The following is a 21,293-nucleotide window of genomic DNA, read 5'->3' on the forward strand; positions in this document are numbered from 1 at the left end:
AGACACATCTGATAAAGTGATAACAGAATGGGTCGGAGGGACAGTTTTAACATATAGGCTATTTTAGCAATAAATAGGTCAGTCTGCTTACACCATCTAACCAGTAGGAGGTCAGAGACCGGCTGTAAACTACCTCAGCCCTTTACCACAATACAAGCATCTGCCCACGATTTGACAAGCTAAGTTCTTGTGACATTGAAAAACCGACCTACACACACTCTCACAGAATGATGACCGCAAACACACACATGACCACAAACTGACCACGCTAGTGTGGCGAGACGGTCGTTTACATCGACTGGAGCTACTATATGACAAAATTCCAAGTGGAAATCAACATAGCAACATGTCACAGACACCGGAAATGCGAAATCTATCAAGGTACACTTCAAAAGCCCAATGCATTATTTGGGTCAACAGCACGATTCACATCGGCCAGTCTGTCCTTAACCTCCAAATCAAATAGAAGATGGTTCATAGTCCTGTGGTTTATAACATCTGACCTAATTCTGTCACCAGACCTGATGATAACATAACACAGGGGACAACAGCGATGTGATTAATGCAAATTACGAGGCAGCTGCCACTGAATTCGATGGTCACGCAACGAATTAAATGTCAAATTTGCACTTACAAATTTCTTTTGAATGATATTTCTCTTCGGCCTTTCCCTACTCATTTTGCCCTCCAGACTGAATTCATTAAAGGTCAGACGGCCACATCAATTCTGATTATAAAAAAAAATCTTTTCGTTGTTGTAGCACGTGATTATTTAAATCCCTGGTAGCAAAATGTCGAGGTAGGCAGAGAATGTTGTATCCCGGTCGATCGGCGTAGCCTGTCTTCTTTTCACAGCTCAAGACACGAAAGAGGTAAAAGAATCCAAATCTGAAGATCCATGGCGATTAAAAAGGGTCTGTGTAAAAAAACAACGACAACATATCCACCGAAATGAGCCGGAGTAGCCAATCTTCCATTTGAAAGCTAAACGGCGTATTGTCAGGGCTCCCCGCACCACATTCTTGCAGTCAAAATAAAAGCCAGCTTCTGGCTTCCATTCTCGTAGGTTGTAATATGTCGTTTACTGTTACATTATGCGGGTGCAAAACAGTCAAACACACCAATTTGAAAAATCTGGAGTTGGGTTTTGGCTGCCGCTGTGCTCCCTCATATTGTGTGAACTCAATGGCACCGATGTTAATGCGACCTAGTGGCGTCTTTCATAGGAGGCTCCGTCCTATCATTCACCCTCAGCACGTTTAGCGGTACATTTGAAACAGGACACGAATCTTTTTAGCATTTTTCTTAACTTCTTTTAGCTCTCTGAAAAAATATCACGGAAATATTTCTTGACTAAGTTATTGTTAGAAGGTGCAGAAAAACAAAGATGCATAAAAAAGACAAACAAAAAAGATACTGCTTTTCAGCCCATAAGTTCCATGTGCAGACAAAATAAACAGTTTAAGAGTCCTTTACATGTTATTAGAATTGTCATGAAGCTTAGGTGAGTCACACTACCATAAACAACACTAGAGCAATGTCACTAGATTGTAAACAATACATTTTTTTTTTAAACAATAATCAGTTTCATGTGCCTTGGTCGAGATTTAAAATGCATTGACTGATTGAAATTTGCTTGTAAAAAGTTTCAGTTTAGTGTTACAAATGATTTCTAACCAGTAGCATCATTCACAACATTCACAAATTGTGAATAATGAACCTACAGAAATATAAATTCCTTACAATTCACATGCAAACCCATATATGGTTTATGAGCACTTGCCCAATACTTTTTTTTTCTTCAAATAAATATTAGCAATTGCTAATTCTAGAAACCCGCAGCCCAGAATGCATTGCACTATGCCAATGTTGGTGAAATCAAGGAGTCTTTAAGGATTATAGCAAACCCCTCTCTGTGATAATCCAGGGATTATTTCTAAAAATAAACCCTGATCAGCAATCCCAGTATATGGGGATGAAACTGATGGGGTATTTTTCTCTATTACAGTATGAAGTGTTATGAGTGTCATTCATTTGAATTAGACAACAGGGAGAACTGCTGTGAAAATCAAACGTAATGCATCATATTCTGTTATCTTATAAGCCTGTTATATTTACATTTGCATAAATTCATTTAGAGGACACTTTTATACAAATATTATTTTGGTATATATACAGTCAAACCAAAAATTATTCAGACACTAGATATAATTTTGTATTTTTTTTACTAGTGGGTGCAGGACACTATAGTTCATTTATGTAAGTGAGGATAGCAAAATAAAGTAAACTGTGACATATTATACCCAAATATTCTTCATACAGTGGACTACCAGTAAAATTGATAAAAATTTGGGACCAAAAATTATTCAGACACTTTGACCTGACCATGTTTTGCTTAAGTGTTATCTGACATAATTAAGATTATTTTTTCTGACATAGTTTAAGTCTGAGATCTTGTCATATTTTATTACCATTTTTTAAAACTATAGTGAATAAACTGTAATAATAAATGAAATGTTTAATAAATTTTGGTTTGACTGTATGTGTGTGTGTGTGTGTGTGTGTATGTGTGTGTGTGTGTGTGTGTTACTTTTAAAAGTAATGCATTATACATTACCTTACTCCCTAAAAAAGTAACTAATTGAGTTACTTAGTTACTTTTTATGGAAAGTAATGTTGTTACTTTTTCATTACTTTTCCTCACCTGGGCTAGGCTTGCTTGTTTGCTTTTTAATTACAAAAAAAACATAACTTCTATTTTTGGCAAATGTAAAATGTGTTGTTGTTGGAAATTTAAAAGTAATGTGTTACAAAAAAAGTAATCTGATTATGTAACTCGCATTACTTGTAAATTAATGCATTACCCCCAACCATATATAATGCTTAGAAAACTGTACAGGCTGTTAATGAGTTTCAGTTTTGGCTGTATATTGTTTTTTCAATATCCTTTTATTTGGTTTAGGAATCATATTTTCTTAACTAAATCTCTCTCTCTCTCTTTTTTTTTTTTTTTTTTTTTTGCTGGAACAAGTGTAAGATGGGATCTTCCTGTGATTGTGAGTCTGAATATCTGCTGAAGTATGTTCTTTGTCTTTCTACCAGGATGAACATTATCATTCGGCCCGAGCCTGAGGGCAGATAGGCCTCTTTAATTGGAACAGCGTTAAAAATAACCTCAAGAGGTATCAGGGGCATATCACAGCACAAGTGCCCATTTCATTACACCAGAGACTTTTGGCCAGAGTTGTAAATGCCAAAGACAGGAAAAGTAAACTGCAAGAAGTTGGTAATAGTTTTGGTTAAGTGATTAAACGACAAATAACCACTAGAGAGAAGAAAAATGTGTGTAAAAGATGTGTTATATATTTTAAAATGACATACTTCTGGACTATCAAGTGAGATAGCTGTCATTGAATTCATGAGGATACACTGATATTCTTGAGCATATGGCTGATGGCTATTTAAATTTTCTTGTCCATTGAGTTCGAAAAAAGGAACATTGTTCTACCCTTAGTTTTGTTAAATCACAGGCTGCAAAACAAGAGCTTGTCCAGTATTTTCTCTCATTTAGTTCTAAAAAATAGGGTTTTAAGTAGACTATGAATGCCAAAATAATGGGCCACCCTGCTGGCAGTGGAATCAGTTCATCACTTTAAAACATGCCTGTCCCTGGGGCAGAGTCAGAGATGTAGGCTAATTGTGAAGCACTAGACTTTGAAGAGAAGTGCTCAGCAGAACAGAAAAGATTTTTGGTTGATTGCCAAACCAAGCAAACTCTCAAGGAAGTAGTTTTCATTACAAAGAAAGGACACAATTCAAGTCTGCAGTGATTGATCTGCTTTAGTAGATCCACATATGCTTGAAGGGTTGGTCAAATGTTAAAGGAATGTATTGAAATAACAAGGTATTATGAATATCTAGTTTCTTTGGATTATTTATCCACTGTCATCAATAACTAATAGGTTGCCCCTATACACACATATGAGAGGTTACTCAGATATGGACATTTATTGTGGCATACCTTCAAGTGTAGCAGATGGACTTGCGGTGTTCAGCATGAATCCACCGGGCATCATTGTATTAGAGCAGCCAATCCTAAAATGCCTAGTAAATAAATTAGACTTTATTTGTTGAGACAATACATAATAGCTCAGAAATTCCTTTACTTTCCTGTATAGTGGAAATGAAAACATATTTACTTTCTAGAGTTTCAGTATGTGGAAATATTTGGTTGTTGATAACGCTGAACCTCTACACATGGATTTTCGAACAGATGGAGGCCACGGGAAAGCTGGAGCTCTGTTGCAGCCATTAATAGCCATCTACTAACTGTTCTGGAATTAATGCAATGGCCCTCAGTACCGTCAAAGCCTTTAATATATAATTTATGGCCTTCAAATTTTCATATTTTAGCAAATTCACCCTTCACATGGTTGGTTCATCATCAGCACAATAGATTTGTTATAGTGTTTTGAAATTGCATTCTAGGAATTTGCGAATGAGAGAGAGGGGTTTTGACAATATATATGATAAGATTTGATATTTATAGTGGGCTTATTAATAAATCTAATATGAAACATAGGCATACAACAATAAACTATAAACCAAAATACCATTGTTGACAAAGCAAAGCAGGAGTCCTTCATTAAAGTGTTTGTGAGGAAAGGAAATTATACAATTCATAGAAAATCAAATCTGGAAATAATATTGTGTACAAGTAAAAACACGAACCACATGTCCATCAAACAACATATGAACTTAATCTTGTGACAGAAATGGGCCACAGCTGATTCATTCGTTTCATGGGCTTTTAACGCCCCCTTCTGGTTATTTGTGTGACTAGCAACTATTAAAGCGTCCGATGATGAAACATGAAAAGGGATGATTTGTAAAGTTTTAAGCGGGTTTCTCTTTTTGGCGATCGTCTAATTGTTTTTTTTTAGAATGAGAGGCGGTACATAATAATGATTTACAGGATCCCACCTTTGGTCTTAATCGGTACTTGATTAACCATGTCTGGAATACAAAATACAGTGTTGCACGTGACAATCAGACTCATCTGGGGAGCATTCAGACTGCGATCAACTGTCACAAGTGGTGAGAAAGTATAAGATATAAGAATTTTGTTTCATATAAGAATTTTAAAAATGAATAGTCTGTTATTTGTTTACATAGAGTTATAGCCCATTATGTTAGTGCGAGCTAATTTTCTCACAGGTTATGGAGAAACCGTGCATATTAGCTACCACACTTGGAGGACCCGGAGGCATCTACAAGTGTTTTGAACCTTGTATCGAGAAACACTTCACTATTATCCCATATGAGAGGTTTGTACAGAGGAAAGAAGACTTCGCTGCCAAAATTCAGGCACTGTTTGTGTGGGGTGTAGCTATTAAAGTTGACCAAAGCCTGTTACAGTCTTTGCCTAACCTCAAAGTTGTTGTTAATGGTGGGGTAGGAGTAGACCACCTTGATATTCCTCTGATAAATAGCTTTGGAGTCAAAGTTTCCAACACTCCTCATGTGGTGGATAACGCCACTGCAGATATTGGTATGAGTTTGATGCTGGCATCTGCAAGAAAGATTGTTGAGGGTGAGATGTGCAGTTTCCTTTTATATACTTTCTTCCTGGTTTATCATATTGTTCACTGAGTCCATTGTGATATTCCTTTTCTCTGCAGGGCACAATTTTTCCAAATTCCGGGAATCTGATGATTTTCCAGAGTCTTCTCTGGGCACTGATGTTAGCGGGGCCACCCTGGGCATCATCGGCATGGGTAGAATAGGATACAAAATCGCCAAAAGAGCTCAAGGGTTTGAGATGAAAATCCTTTACCACAATAGGAATCGAAGGTGAATCTGTTGGACTTTGAAATGCTCCCTCTTTCACTAAACAATTTCTTACCAGCTTGAATAATTAGTAAACTCAATTCTCTTTTTTCAAATGTCTGTTTCTGTCCATTTAAACAAAGTGGTTAGTCATTGCTTTAAAATATTTCAAAAAGTCACTGATTTACACTACTGTGTAAAAGTTTGGGGTCAGTAAGACTTTTTGTTTCAAAGAAATTAATACTATTATTCAGCAAGGATGCATTAAATTAATAAAAAAAAGGCAGTGAATGTATTTATAATGTTACAAAATATTTCTTTTTCCAAATAATTGTTACTCTTTTGAACTTTATATTCATTAAAGAATTCTGAAAGAAATTATCATGGTGTTCACAAACATATTAAGCAGCACAACTATTTTCAACATTGATAATAATAATAATAATAATAATAATAATAATAAACGCTTTTTGAGAAGCATATCCGCTTATTAAAATAATATCTGAAGGATCGTGTGACACTAATGGCTGCTGGAATGGAGTAAAATTCAACTTTGCCATCACAGGAATAAATTACATTTTAAAATATATTACGTTAGAAATTATTTTAATTTGCAATAATATTCCACAATATTACAGTATTTACTGTGATTTGATCATGTAAATTCAGTCTTGCTGAGAATGAGCATCTTGTAAAAAACATTAAAAAATCTTACTGACCCCAAACTTCTGATCTTAAACTGTGTTGTCCCACTGCAATAATTCCTTTCAATGTAAAGTGTGAAAATACAATGGTGCTGGTTACATATTTATTCTGTGATTGGGAGAATATTTCATTATAATGCTTGTATATAAGGCTTTATGATTTCACATTAGATTGCCTTAAATCAGAGGTGCAAAACTCAGTTCCTGGAGGGCCACAGTCCTGCAGAATTTAATTCCAACCCTCCTCCAAAACACATACCTGTAGTCTTGAAATAAGACTTGACTAGTTGGATCAGGTGCATATAATTAGGGTTGAAGCTAAAATCTGCAGGGCCCTTCAGGAACTGAATTTTGCATCCCTGCTCAAGTTTAATTTTACAGTGTTTTATATGTTCAGGCCTGAGAGTGAAGAAAGAGCAGTTGGGGCCACATATTGTGCAAGCATAAAGGAGCTGCTACAGAGGTCAGACTTTGTCATGGTGGTGGTCAATCTGTCCCCTCAGACGCACAAACTGATTGGTGCCAAAGAGTTTGCCATGATGAAACCCAATAGCACCCTTATCAACATTAGCAGAGGTAATGTGATAGGCTGTAACAAAGCAATCTAATTAAAGAGAAACAGTCTTGTTTGAAAACTACTTTTTCGTCATAGGCTTGGTAGTAGACCAAGATGCTTTAGTGGAAGCTCTCCAGAAGAAAATGATACGAGCTGCAGGTTTAGATGTTACGTATCCCGAACCATTGCCCAGGTTTGCTTTGCTTAGTACACTTTCGTTTAATTGCACTTACTCAAGACCCAATATTTAGGATTGTAAAATTGCAATGTTTTTTTCCTGCATTAAACACATCACTGTGTAAATGATATGATTCTTTGTTATGTACAGGGATCATCCCCTGCTGGCCATCCCAAATGTCATCGTCTTGCCTCATGTAGGAACCCACACCATGGAGACGTCTCAGATCATAGTGGAGAGGATGGTGACCAATGCCTTGGCTGCTCTAACTGGAGGCCAGATCCCTGATGAGGTCAAGGCATAGTGCCAGATCACAGAGCCATCTGTCCCTGCTTTGTTTTTAACCAGCAAAGCATAGAAAATACTAATAGAGATGGAAATCATCATATTTTAAAACTAGATAGCACAATGTATAGTAGATGTGATTGTTTTGTGATTTTTGTGTGTGTGTGCAAATAAGTCATCTTTTAAATGTTATATGGATACTTCATATGTTAATTCCACATAGAATATTAAATTGTTTGTTAAATTGAATAGCACATTATAAATTAATATATAGCAGTCAACATTTAAAGTGGATCAAAAAAGTTCATCAAAGTTGTCCTAAGAAGAAGGTTTTAGGACGACTTTGATGAAAGGTTTTGATCCACTTAAAATGTTGACAACTGTATTTCCCTCCAATAAACTCTGTCATAACTGTGATCATTTAAAAAATGATCCTGATGCGAAGAAATAATTACTCAAAAATAAACTTAGCAATGCTATAATGTATGGTGTCTTTGCATTCTTTTATTTTCAGATGACTTATTTTCTTGTTTCTTTTATCTGCAGATTACTTTTTGGGATATCATAAAGCTTTCATTTAGTGTTTCTCTATATACAGTATACACACACACACACACACACACACACATATATAATTTGAAAAATAAAAAGCATATAAATAAAAAATATATTTATTCTTCACAACTTTTGTGGGCTACTAGAAAATAAAATTGGAAATTATGCCGTTGTTTCCATGTTGTCTAGTCTTTTGCCAAGACATTCGTCCTGCTTTACGCGTTTTCCGTGATGCGAACACGTATTTTGTCATGCTGAGCTAAACAAAACCTGAGTGGTTTGCGAATAGTGGGGCAGTTACCGCTCATCGGACAACATGAACCGGGCACTTCGAAAGTCTCAGTCTCTGCGCAGCTGTTCGGTCCTCGAGGTGAAAAGTAAAGTAAGTTGTCGAATAGGCTACTTTTATTCTGATTACTGATCTCTTTTCTATATCTGTCAGTTATTATATTGCAGTATGGTTTCTTTGATGTTGGCAGTATCCATTTCTTTCATGATATTTTATTGAAGTACATTTTTGGAATTAGTTATTCGTCATTCAGATTTGAAATTCATTCAAAGAATTATTGTAACATATCTTGTATCTCTGTGGTACGACGCTCTTTTTTTTTAGTGTTATTAGACTGAGGGGAAGTACCTTTGTAAACAAAGACTTAAACAATCCAAACCTACACAATATCCAGAAACGGCTCACTTCTAAAATATGTCCATTGTTTCAGCTGATTGAATACAGTCACAGGTCACTCACTGCTTCTGAAGTTCACAAAGATTTGTAAGATTACAAATCTTAGTATTAAAAATGAACCATGTTGACCGATTTTGTCCAGTAGAACATAAAAGAGAAACCCTGTAATTAAGATATTATGTGTTCAGTAGCCTAACATTCATGTGCTTTTCTCTCTACAGTTTGGTGCAGAGTTCAGGAGGTTTTCCTTGGATCGTTGTGAGCCTGGCAGGTATAAAGACTTCTACAGGCTTATTGTGCGTTTGCATCACCTATGGCAAATGGATGTCCTTATCGGCTATGCGGATGTCCAAGGAGAGCTGTTGCCTATCAATAATGATGACAACTTTTGCAAAGCTGTGACCTCCACACAATATTTACTGCGTATCTTCATTCAGCTACAAGGTACAGGAAGGGAAGAAGCTCATGAATATCTTTATTTCTTTTATTCTCTGCTCCACCCATCTCACCTCACAACAAAAATATAATAATATAATGTATGTAACATAGGGCACTATTTTCCAAACACATAAGAAGGATATAAATTGTGTTTAGTTCTTATTAAAGACTTATTTTCTGCATGTAGATAAATTGTAGATATTTCATTATATGGAAAACATAATTTTAAGACCTTAAGGCTTTCAATCAAGGCATTTTATTTAGTTTTCTTTTTGATCTTCTTGAAGAAGAAGGAATAGAAAAGGGAAGAAAAAGAAGGAATTTATCTAGTTGAGAATCATGTACTTGAGTATAATTGCCCTGTATTCCCATGTGGTGTGTTTGTTTGCCAGATAGATTATCTTTGCTTTCCGTTTTAGTTCATGTGATCTCTACCAGAGTTTATAGAAGTTACTGAGTAATTTGGTAATAATTATGGTTATAAAATTATGTAAGAATATATATATAAACAAAGATGAAGTAAGAAGAATTAATACATAAATTACAAAATACAGAAATTAATAAATAATCAAAGTTAAAATATGAAAGTAAGTGCTAAATTTAGTGAAAAAAATGAATGATTTTCTTATAGAGAGATTATTCAATGATGTTTACTTCATCTGGACATTTCTTTGTTTACAGGTAATGAAAATGAAAATTTTGATTATTTAAAAATGAAATAATTAAAAAAAATACAATAATAAAAAATAAACAATAAAAATAGATTTAAATAAATAAAAATAGATTTAAATAATACATCTAACAGTGCAGTATATAGCAAGGTAATGTAATAGAAACTAAATATTTTCCACTTATTTATAATATTATTTTTATCCGTATAAATGATGTCTTTATAAATGAAGTTTCGAATTAATTCTGTGATCAGAAGGTTCTGAAATAATCAGATCATCTGAGTCTGTGATTTCATAATTTTAGAACTTTACTCAACTTACATCCCGCACTGTTTCACAGAGGAAGCTGATCAGGATAACGCAGGTGCTGATGATGCAACAAAGCGAAAGAAACCTGTCAGCCACAGAAAACTAACCTTTCAGATCAGCATGCCACAGAACTTCCGTCCCGTTTCTTCCATCATTGACGTGGACATCATACCAGAATGCCACCGAAGAGTGCGTCTCTATCGCCAGGGCTCGGACAGACCTCTGGGCTTTTACATTCGTGATGGTACTACAGTCAGGGTAACTCCTTACGGTCTGGAAAAGGTTCCAGGCATCTTTATCTCCCGCATAGTACCCGGTGGACTGGCGGAGTGCACGGGACTGCTAGCCATTAATGACCAGGTCCTGGAAGTTAACGGTATTGATGTTATGGGGAAGACTTTGGATCAGGTAACCGACATGATGATTGCCAACAGCCACAACCTCATCATCACAGTAAAACCTGCAAACCAGCATAACAACATAAGGCGGAAAAGCTGCATTTCCTCAAGCTCGGGACACTATTTTGATAGTATGGACTCTGTAAGCTACCCAGGGCTGCCTATGATAATGAAAGCTTATGGTTTAGGTGCTGGCTCTGAGAGCGAAGAGGATGCAGATGTGATTGTCGAGAGCCCCATCAAACACCTGTCCCAGTTTGGTGCTTCAACCGCCTCTCGATCTTCTCAGCCACATGTTAATACCTCCTACAGGCCCCAAGTTTCTGCCAGACGGCCCAACTCGCTCATTTCGGCAGCGTCCTATCATTCTCAGCCTTGCCTGACCTATACAGCTCACACTGACCACAGCCTCCCTCTTCACAGGAATCTGAGAGCCAAGCAGCATTATGGGTTTAATCCAGCCGTCAGACAGGAAAGCTACAGTACCCATGACATTCTAAACACGTGGCATGTTGATCTGAGTAGCCATTTATTGTTGCCCCAGGGGGCAATGGAGGAAGATGGAATTGTTGTCATTTTGTAAAAGATAAACCTTCTGAAACGACACCACCCATTTTAAACTTTGAAATGACTCTGTGTACACAGAATTCTTTTGCATGTCATGTGCATGCATTACTTGCATATCTTGCAAGTTTTTACTGATAACTTTTAAGGTTACTATAGATTCTGTATGTTGAAGTATTGTTTTTGTTATACATCATCAAAAATGTTTTAAAGGGGTGGTTCATTATGATTTCACTTTTTTAACTTTAGTTAGTGTGTAATGTTGCTGTTAGAGCACAAACAACATCTGCAAAGTTACGACGCTCAAAGTTCAATGCATTGGGGAATATTTTCTTTTACAGAATTCTCTGTTTAAGGACTACAACAAACGGCTGGTAGGGACTACAAAGAGCTTCTTCCCGGGTTACTGACATCACTAACCCTAAAATTGACATAAACCCTGCCCCTGAGATCACGCAACAAAGGGGTGAGGCCATGTTATTGCAATACAGTACGTAACACAAATGCAATAGCATGTCATAAAAGCACGACGCCAACATAAGTTATAACCGTAATTAAACTCAACTATACCTGTTCTATCTTCATGTAGCATATTTTCTCTGGCTCTGTAGTATCTTACAACAGTTCCAACACGATCGATTCATAGATTATCATGACAGAATATGCTAATCAATGACTTTAAGATATCCCATATCAGCTACATAAATTCATCAACTAACCATTCAGAAGCGTCCTGTTGCATTCTACATGTTGTAACTTCTTCTTGAGTCTCTCCATCATTGTCCGACTTCGATTTGAACATAAAAGGCTGAACAGTTTCTGACATTTTCAGTGAGTCTTCGTGAGGTAATCGGCGCTGCTAACACTAACAAGAGCTCTTGAAACCCCGCCCTCTGCTTTGCATTTAAAGGGACACACAAAAACGGAGCTTTTTTTGCTCACCCTCAAAAAGAGACAAATTTAACATGGTATAAAAAATTATCTGTGAGGTATTTTGAGCTTAAACTTTACATACACCCTCTGGGGACATCAGAGACTTATTTTTCATCTTGTAAAAATGGCATTATACCACCCCTTTAAAAATGTATAGTTCACCCTAAAGATGAAAATTCTGTCATCTTGGACTCACCTTTATGTCTTTTCTTATGTCTTTTTAATTTTCTTTCTTCTGTAGAACATAAAAAAATATATTTTGAAAAATGTTGGTAACCAAATGTTTTGGTCATATCATGCAAAATTCACTTTTACATGGTGTTTGAACATAAATGTGTGTCTGCAGTGTTTACGCAATCACCCTATAATGGTAAAAATCCACCCACTCCTCTTTTTTAAATCCCCATAAATCATAAGCAGTGTCTCAGAACAAGCCGTTTGCAGAATGGAGCTTTTGTGACGTCACAAATTCCTAGGCCCCGCCCACAACTGCTGATGGACTCTGCCCTATTAGCATAGACCCCGCCCTAGGTGAGCTGTACACAGTCCGCCATGTTTATCTCCAGAGAATTTAACAGCAGCATTAAAGTAATAAATGTATTTTTATTAAAGCTACTAAGTTATTCAGTCAAGAGTAGTGAGTGATTTTCTGTTTTGTTTGATTCATATTAACAGCATAAATAGCAGTAGGTACTGTATATTATGCTGCTTTCATTTTAATACACAGATCTAATATACACATGTGATTTCTTCACTTGCTGTTTACGTTAACAGACCAACTGTGTTGGTGAACTGTTTGTATTTTTGACATACCCTTGCATGTATTTGATAGTTTAAGCGCAATAACACATGAAAGAGAACTTGGTTTAATACTCACAAGATGCAATGACAGCCAGCTTTCTGTGCGCATGCTTCAGATGTGTGTGCTCAGAAAACCATATATCAGAAGTTTAGACTGATATAGCTTTAAAACACATGCAGATAAAACTTTTGTGATGATGAAGAACTACAGTGTCACGTGAGCATGACCTCAATAGAAATGATAATCAAAACCAAACAGATATTTTAGTTTTTGGCAGAGTATCCGATGCACAAGCTATAGGCTCCACCCTCTTCTGGAAAGTGGGGTGGGAGCAGCAGCTCGTTTGCATTTAAAGATACAGGCATGAAAACAGCATGTTTTTCCTTCCACTCAAAAATGGGCATTTACAACATGGTATATGGTATATAAATGATCTGTGGGATATTTTGAGCTGAAACTTCACAGATACTTTCTGGGGACACCTGAGACTTATATTACATCTTGTAAAAGGCATAATAGGTCCCCTTTAAACTAATACTATTGGATCTCTTAGAGTTAATTGCTATTAACAGGCATACATTATTGTACTTAGCCTAGTGTTTGTTCTACTGTGTGTAGCACACGGTTTCTTAAAGGTCATTATTAGCAATTTCTTATTAAGCAACCACACAACAGATTTCTATACAGTGGATTGCACACAACAAAATAAAGTTTGTTCAAGAATTGTGTTGTTTCAGCTCATTTTAATTAAGGAAATTGAACAAGTAGCAAATATAATTTTTGATCAAATCACTTTTTAGTGACAGGCCTGTGTATCCCTACTGAATTTTAGTTAGTTCATAACATTATTAAAGGGATAGTTCACCCAAAAATGAAAATTCTGTCATCATTTACTCACCCTCAAGTTGTTCCAAACCTGTATACATTTCTTTGTTCCGTTGAACACAAAGGAAGATATTTTGAAGAATGTGGGAAGCTGAACAGTTTTGGGGCACCATTGACTTCCTAGTATTTTTTTTTTCCTACTATGGAAGTCAATGGTGCCCCAAAGCGGCCTGGTTACAAACATTCTTCAAAATATCTTCCTTTGTGTTCAGCAGAACAAAGAAATTTATACAGATTTGGAACAACTTGAGGGTGAGTAAATAATGAGAGATTTTTCATTTTTGGGTGAACTTTAAGTAAAAAAAAAAAAAAAAAAAATCTCAGTGTTTGACTTCTCTCAACTATGCCTTTTTACAGTATAGCATTATTATTGTATTGGGGCTCTGGGACCCACATAGATCACAGGATGAGCTCCCCCTGCTGGCCTCACTAGAAATTTTTCAGGAGCAACCTTAATTTTCCCAGGAGGAGGAGGAGAGAGCTACAGGTTGACAGCTGCTGACTTCTGCACAAGATCTCCACAAGCATCCAATACACCCATTTTCCAGTATTCAATAAACTTACATAAAATCAATATAAGCTGTGAAAATCTTCCATGCTGACTCATAATCATGTTGATCTTGGTCTTTAGTTGCTCATATCAACAATGGTGCATAAAGGGACATCCTCATGTCTTTTCAAACCTGCTGAACACAAAATAAGATATTTTGAAGAATGTTTGTAACCAGACAGTTTTGGTCCATCAAATGAAAAAAAAAAAAAAAAAAAAACCAGTGCCATTTCTCAAAATATCTTCATGTTGCACAGAATAAAGAATGTCATAGAGGTTTGGAATGACATAAGGGTAAGTAAATGATTACAGAATTCTCATTTTTGGGTGAACTAACCTCATTAGTTCAAGTGATTACATGCATTTATTAAGGAACATGATAACATTGACAAAAAATGATTCAGTAAAAACTCACAATAGTGAAAGTAATTTTTGGCACATGAGTATGAAGTTTTGTGTTTTTAAATTTATTCTCAAAATAAAGGAATGTCCCAGGCCATGTGACGATAGGAGGCCCATTTAGGTCCTTGTATCATGCATACACTGGGCCCAGTGGAGATACCCATAAAAATGATCCCCGGGCCCTTTAGTGATATGTTCCTGGTACATGCATGTGAATAGTTTTAAATTGAACTGACTTGCTTCAGCACTGATGCAAGAGACCACCTATAGCTACTGCAACAGGTAGCCACTACATATTATAGACAGCAACACTCCCATTTCCTTCTCATCATTTATCATAATGTCATACTTGAATCCATCAATCCATCTCCTCATAAAAGCATCTGAAGGTGATGTACCACAGGTGTGTCAACATCACTCACAGGTGAAGCCTACAGCCATGGTCTTATGGTTAATTCCAATAACCAATGGCCATTACATTGATCAACTTTGTAAGATCAGCCCACCATTCTCCCATTGGTGGTTTTGCACTATGCAATATGTAAATCAGAAAACGTCACTTCCCGTCTTCCTGTGCGCCATGTTTTTCAGCAGGAGTGGGGTGATGTTTTAGTGAGATATAATCAAAAGTGGGCAATCCTGCGCTCGGTTCATATTTCGCCAGACGATCGTCAGTGCAATAAGGAACACGGATTGAGCGCATCCTGGATGCTTCATACGATGAAGTAGCCGATTCCATACTGCGCGCCTTCCACTGACGCCGGAAGAAAACGGACGCACGCAGACATCCATCCACTCAATCGCAGCTCTGTGTCAGATTATTAAAGGTAGACACAGGTTTATAATAGACCTTAAAATACAGTTCGGATTATGAATGACATGTATAGGTCTTTCTTCCGTACTACTTAAAAGGCACGACTCCTTCAAACAATTATAATGACATGTCCGAGACTGGTTTGAAACACAGCTTGCTAGGTACATGGTTACAACTAGCTAAATTTATTATAACTATGTTATAGGCCTTAATCATTTAGGTTAATTTAGGTGTCTCTTTAATATGCATTAGACTGACGCAAAATAAACAGATTGAATTTGGCGTTTGAAGGAGTAACATATGCATTGATTTGACAGGGCATTCAGAAACATTTCGTGTTATTTCTGTTTTCATTTACAGGATCAACAAAATGTATCAAATTCCAGTGAAGAACCTGACAAAACTCAGACGACCAAGGAAACGCGTCAAAAGTATTTTGTGTGACATCGGGATGCAGCAGTGCCAAGATTTAATGGAGGTAGATTATTGTTGTAATTATGTTCTGATTATACCAAGGCTCAGTTGAATGCATGATTCTGATTGGCTCACTGATGTTCTGATGTTGATTATTCGGTCTTGATTGCATTACAGTTCTGTGTCACTCACTTCACCAAATCATTTTAGTTATTTCAAAGAACCTTACAAACTGCAAAGGAACAAGATTAAAATTTTGACAAAGAAATTGACCATTTCAAATTAAAGTTGGAATGTAATGGAAGAAGTAATAGCTCATTTCTTCCGTTTTGTGATGTACATACAAGTGAAATGGATTATTGAGAAACAAAACAAAAAGTAGGGTGGGGATTTCTATGATTTGGTCCATCTGTTGGTGATTGGATGGAGGCAGATCTGAATGCAAGCTTGCAGTTGATTTAAAAAAAAAAAAAAAAAAAAAAAAAAAAGGATGGGGTTTAAGTGACTAATGGAGAAAACTGATTGGAGAAGTCCGGCATACATTACCAGAGAGTCTGATGTTTCACCAGAAGAACGAGTTAAAAAATAAAATGCATAATCTATTGATATATATTTATTGTACAGAATATATTTTTAAAAATTGATCAGTGTCAATTAATATTGAATATTTAATTCTGCTTGCTCATTTCTGCCTATTTTTACATTTAGATTAGATGATTTCTAGATGACAGCAAATGTAAAGTTAATTTTTAATAATCAATAATCAGTCTTTTATACTCTCAGTTGCCTAAATTCACATGTAGCATGTAAAACTATTTTATTTTTTACTGTGTTGTCTTTATTTTACTTTGTTTTGCACAATATCAGCATTTCTTCTGATATCATTATGTCTGCTAATGAAAATTTCTTTGTTTCCAACAGACATATAAATGTTTTGATGCTGGTGATGCAAGTTTTGACAACACAGAATGGGATGATTTCACTGATGGTCATGTTGGAAAAAAGAAAAAAAAGGTGATTTGCAATGTGAAAAGAAAAAGAAAAAAAAGAAAGTATTGTTTGTTATGTTATAACAACATATTTGTTTCCATCTTTTTAAATACGTTTGGCACCACTTTTTTTTAAATAAATAATTTAAGGTAGCAGTTAAACTTTTCAGTTTGAGTGGGATGAATATTTTTTACACTGTTTGTAAACATAATTTCAAGCCATATTAATCATGATATTACTTTTGTCCCTCAGTATCCATACCGGAGCCAAGCTCTGTGCTGCAGTCTGTGTTGGTACTCCAGCCGGTCAGTACCCACATTCAGAAGTCACATCCATCGCTGTCACTGGAAAGATCTGGAAGTGGCCTGTTTGTTAATGTGCCCCTACTGCCCATTTGTCAGCTCTCCGAAAGTCACAGAGCAACACATTCAGTTTTTCCACATGCTGCCATCAAAAGCCCATCGTATACCTCTCCAAAGCAACCCCAGCCATTCTTTGGCTCACGCACAGAAAACTGTGTCAGTTACAGTGTCAGCTGATGCCGCCGATGACAGATACACGTGTGCAACCTGCGGCTATCATGACTCTTTACTATACGTGATGAAGAAACACGTCTTGGTAAACCACTATGCTACGATGCTGGATCGCTTCTTCGGGCTCGGGTCGGACAGTACGCAAAAGGCTGGCGGTGTGCAGATACGCGACGGCGCATCAATGAAATATCATTGCAAAGTGTGCAAACTGCCAGCAGAGACCATTGAACATTTACTTTATCACATTTTAAGTTCAGAGAAGCACAAGGACCTGCACTGGCAAATAATGCCTTGTATAATTGAAAAAGACTGCATGAATCAAATGGCCGGATTGCAGAATCTGCTAAACCTCGCTCCAAAAGCGATGCAGCAGGTCACATTACTTGCAAGACCGAATTACATGCCGCAGCAGATGCAACAGACAAATGGAAACGGTACGGTTCTTCTGGCCGGCCCAAGCAACACGACAGCTTTGTTTTGCTCTCCTGGTGCAGGGCAGATGTTTCTGTCCCCACAAACGCAAGCTTTACTGTCGGGCACGACTGTGGCTGCGCTTCAGAATGCCCAGCATCAGCAGTCCCCCGGCGGGATGCCGCAAGTTTTGCCTACCTCTCCAGGTAATATGGTGATGCCAAACATGCCGCAAAGTGCACCCCAGACGGTACCCATCACTATGTCCATTCCCAGGCTACCACAGACCCAGCAAGCACAGCAGGTACTGCTTCCGCCTGGCGTCCAGGTCAACCTCCCAGGCGAAATGGGTGTACGTCCGCCATTTCTTGTTACTCAAGGTCTTCAGTTGAACCAGTCAGTTCCCAGAGCTCCTCTCATAGCCTCGCAGTCTGTGCGTCTCATTCCCACAGGCAACAAAGTCAACGGCGTTCCGACATACACTCTAGCACCCTTTCAAGTCACCGTTCCCGTCCACGGTGGTCCCGCTCAAGTGGTATTGACGCAAAACCAGATCAGCCAGCCTTCAAATTCAGCGGTGGTGCCAGCAGGTCTCATGCCTACAGTTCAGAGGGCGATAAATAGAAATTCAGCACCAAATGAGCTGGCTGTGCTCGCGCCATTTTTGAAGAAACATGACGATCACACTGTCAAGTGCCTGAGGTGCAAGATTTTACTGACAGAGCAGGGGATTTTCCAGCATTTGCTGCATGGCTTGAAGTGTCTGTTCTGTCCTCAAATGTTCTACTCCTTCAAGCAGATCATGGAGCACACCAATAAAGAGCACAGTCTGAAAATCAAGGAAAACCGGCATTTCATAAAAGAACATTTTAATCTCGACTGTGACGATGAGGGCAACCTCATGTTCAACACTTTTAATCTGAACACAGATGTTCCCAAAGATCTTCTTGACAACCGCGAGCTTAACCTTGCACTGGTCACCAGCACTCAAGATAAGCTATACATAAAAATGTATCCAGACAAGGCAGAATACGCAACGGCGTTGAAGGTGGCACCTACCGCCTGCCCATTTTGTCAAGTAAAGCTTCAGAACTCTGAAGACTACGAGCTCCATCTTCAAACAAAACACCACATCGTTCCCACCATTCATGCAATACTAAAAACACCTGCTTACAAATGCATATATTGTTTTGGGGTGTATGCCGAAAAATCAACTCCGAAAACCATCTCCATTCACGTGCAGCGGTGTCGTTGTGCTCCCAAAGCGGTCAAGGAAGCAGAGAGGCAGCTAAATCCAGATACAACGGAACACCTTGATGGTGATTTATGTACTTCTGTTCAGATGGCCGGTTCTTCAGATGTGGCTTTTCAGGGGGGTCTTGAACTTGCCAAGCCAAAGAGAGAAGTAACCACGCCGAAGAACAGGAGAAGGAACTCCAAAGTTCCAAAGGTTGAAGTCCCTGAAACTCCAGTTGAACTCGTCTTGGAACCAATGGGGATGGAGAGGACATCGTTTGAGGACAGAAAAGACTTCCTTTCGCAGTACTTCCACAGAAAGCCATACGTGACGAAGACCGAAATCGAACTGCTCGCTTCCCGTTTGTGGATAAATAAGGCTGACGTAAAGGCTCACTTTAACAGCAAGCTCACCAAGTGCTTGAAAGCAATTCAGAAGAAGAGGGTTTGTGTACGTCTCGGGTTCAAAATGATTGAAGTGAACAAGGTGAAGCACAACCTCTTCATTCCCGAGGTAAAGCCTGTGAAAAAAAAGGATGCGAACGTGGTGAATCATGATGGACTTGTTCCAGAGGTAACTGTTAAAATAGAGGACGTTAGTGAAATGAAACATGACCTCTTCATGCAAGAGGTAACTATTAAAAAAGAAAATGATGACATGAATGAAGTGGGACATGACCTCTTCATCCAAGAGGTAACTGTTAAAAAAGAGGAAGTGAATGAAATGGAACATGATCTCTTCATTCCAGAGGTACGGCCTCTGTAAAAATGGCTAAACATGTTTGTTTGATCAATTCTGTTTGTATACAGCATGTTCACACTAGGATGTAAACCATTGCAAACTGTTTATTTAAAATTAGTTGATCTATAAGATGGTTTGCCTCTTGGCATTAGTCTATGGAAAAAGGGGAACCTACAGCAATGCTGAAAAGACTCTACACTCGACATTTTTGTATTTTTGTTGTATATAGTTCATATGATGATGATGATGTTAAAAAGTTTTTTATTACATATCTTTATTGCAAGAAAAAAACACTCAGTTTCCCATCTTTTATATTAAAGTCATACTTTTTTTTTTTTTGGGACACTTGTACTATACTTTTGGGGAAGTCTAGTGAAATAGTTTGGCATTTAACATTTTATATTAGAACTGTAAAGAAAATGAAAGCTTGGTTAATTATTATTACTAACTGGCAAATTAGGCAGCATTTCATAACTGTATCACTGAAAGAGACACTTTATGGTGTTTTCATGGTTTTTTTTTTCATATAATATACTGTAATCATTTCAGACGTGAAAAAAGACAAGTGCCTCCGTGTCCTATTTAAAGTTTGCAGTTGTATTTGCCTCTTGGAATAAACGTGACTAAATATTACAGATGTGTGGTTTACTCAATATAAAATTCTTTGCGATTTAACAAGTATGATTTTCCTGATGTTATTAATTTGTTTGTGTTTTATATATTTTATTTGTCAATTATTGATACACATGACGTACTGTATATTACACATGGTCATTTTTTGTTATCTAAAAAAGAAAATGTAAGTTGCTGACAAGTCATTACATAAAAACTATGTCTATCATAAATGCTAGAGGAATTAGACAACCATTGTAGTTTGTAAACATATACTTAAGTAAAAACATGCTTCAAAAATTCATATTTGGAAAAACTTATAAAATACCCATGAGAAAGTACTGAGGGAATCATAGCAGATAGAGTTCAACTGTTGGGTTATGGAAGTAAAAATCCCATTCATTGTATCCATAGGAGAATTGTTTTTGAAATTTTAATAATTTTAAGACCTATTGTGAGCAATGTGATTGTTCATAAATGGTATATGCTTTTGTTGAAGCTTTTTTTTTTTTTAAATAAAATATCATGTGGGATAATCAAATGATCAATGGAATTCCTGGTGAAGCAATACATTACCCATGATTCTGCAGAGAAATCGCTACCTCCACCCAAATATTGTCTTTTTGTTCGATTTTCAAATACATACATTTGCTCCAAATCAAAGTTTGTGATGTTGTTTCACCTCAGCTCTTTGATTTGTTTCATGGCATATTTAACTCTTTAAAAAATCCCTATGGGGAAAATAGCAAAAACACTTAGCTGAAAAAGTGGGCGGGCACTGTTGCACTCTATTAGCC

General features: G+C 37.1%; 4 protein-coding genes across 6 annotated transcripts in view; 3 read left to right on the forward strand and 1 right to left on the reverse strand.

Moving 5' to 3' along the window:
- jarid2a (jumonji, AT rich interactive domain 2a) overlaps nt 1-1,210 on the reverse strand; it is a 41,099-nt gene extending 39,889 nt beyond the window's left edge. For both annotated transcript variants that reach the window (XM_051864345.1, XM_051864344.1), the window contains exon 1: nt 635-1,210. In XM_051864345.1, coding sequence (XP_051720305.1) covers nt 635-679 — 45 coding nt within the window. In that variant the 5' untranslated portion in view covers nt 680-1,210. The remainder of the gene's footprint in view (nt 1-634) is intronic.
- A 3,637-nt stretch (nt 1,211-4,847) lies between these two features.
- Nucleotides 4,848-8,034, forward strand: zgc:136493 (uncharacterized protein LOC692276 homolog). Of its 2 annotated transcripts, none has more exons than XM_051864369.1 (6): nt 4,848-5,097; nt 5,218-5,593; nt 5,682-5,853; nt 6,931-7,109; nt 7,186-7,282; nt 7,418-8,034. In XM_051864369.1, exons 2-6 carry the CDS (start codon nt 5,221-5,223, stop codon nt 7,569-7,571), a joined length of 975 nt encoding a protein of 324 aa, XP_051720329.1. In that variant the 5' UTR covers nt 4,848-5,097; nt 5,218-5,220; the 3' UTR covers nt 7,572-8,034. The 2 variants fall into 2 exon arrangements, with proteins under 2 accessions (XP_051720329.1, XP_051720330.1); XM_051864370.1 differs by having other exon boundaries at nt 4,861-5,097; nt 5,218-5,327.
- Nucleotides 8,035-8,350: 316 nt separating this feature from the next.
- On the forward strand, nt 8,351-12,737 carry pard6ga (par-6 family cell polarity regulator gamma a). Its single transcript, XM_051864355.1, has 3 exons — nt 8,351-8,489; nt 9,014-9,236; nt 10,242-12,737. The coding sequence occupies exons 1-3, from the start codon at nt 8,424-8,426 to the stop codon at nt 11,189-11,191; spliced, it is 1,239 nt and encodes a 412-aa protein (XP_051720315.1). The 5' UTR covers nt 8,351-8,423; the 3' UTR covers nt 11,192-12,737.
- Nucleotides 12,738-15,289: 2,552 nt separating this feature from the next.
- On the forward strand, nt 15,290-20,517 carry adnp2a (ADNP homeobox 2a). Its single transcript, XM_051864350.1, has 4 exons — nt 15,290-15,571; nt 15,919-16,036; nt 16,894-16,986; nt 17,215-20,517. Exons 2-4 carry the CDS (start codon nt 15,929-15,931, stop codon nt 19,906-19,908), a joined length of 2,895 nt encoding a protein of 964 aa, XP_051720310.1. The 5' UTR covers nt 15,290-15,571; nt 15,919-15,928; the 3' UTR covers nt 19,909-20,517.
- Nucleotides 20,518-21,293: the final 776 nt, after the last annotated feature.

The sequence above is a fragment of the Ctenopharyngodon idella genome, chromosome 16, assembly GCF_019924925.1.
Source record: "Ctenopharyngodon idella isolate HZGC_01 chromosome 16, HZGC01, whole genome shotgun sequence".
Taxonomy (NCBI): domain Eukaryota; kingdom Metazoa; phylum Chordata; class Actinopteri; order Cypriniformes; family Xenocyprididae; genus Ctenopharyngodon; species Ctenopharyngodon idella.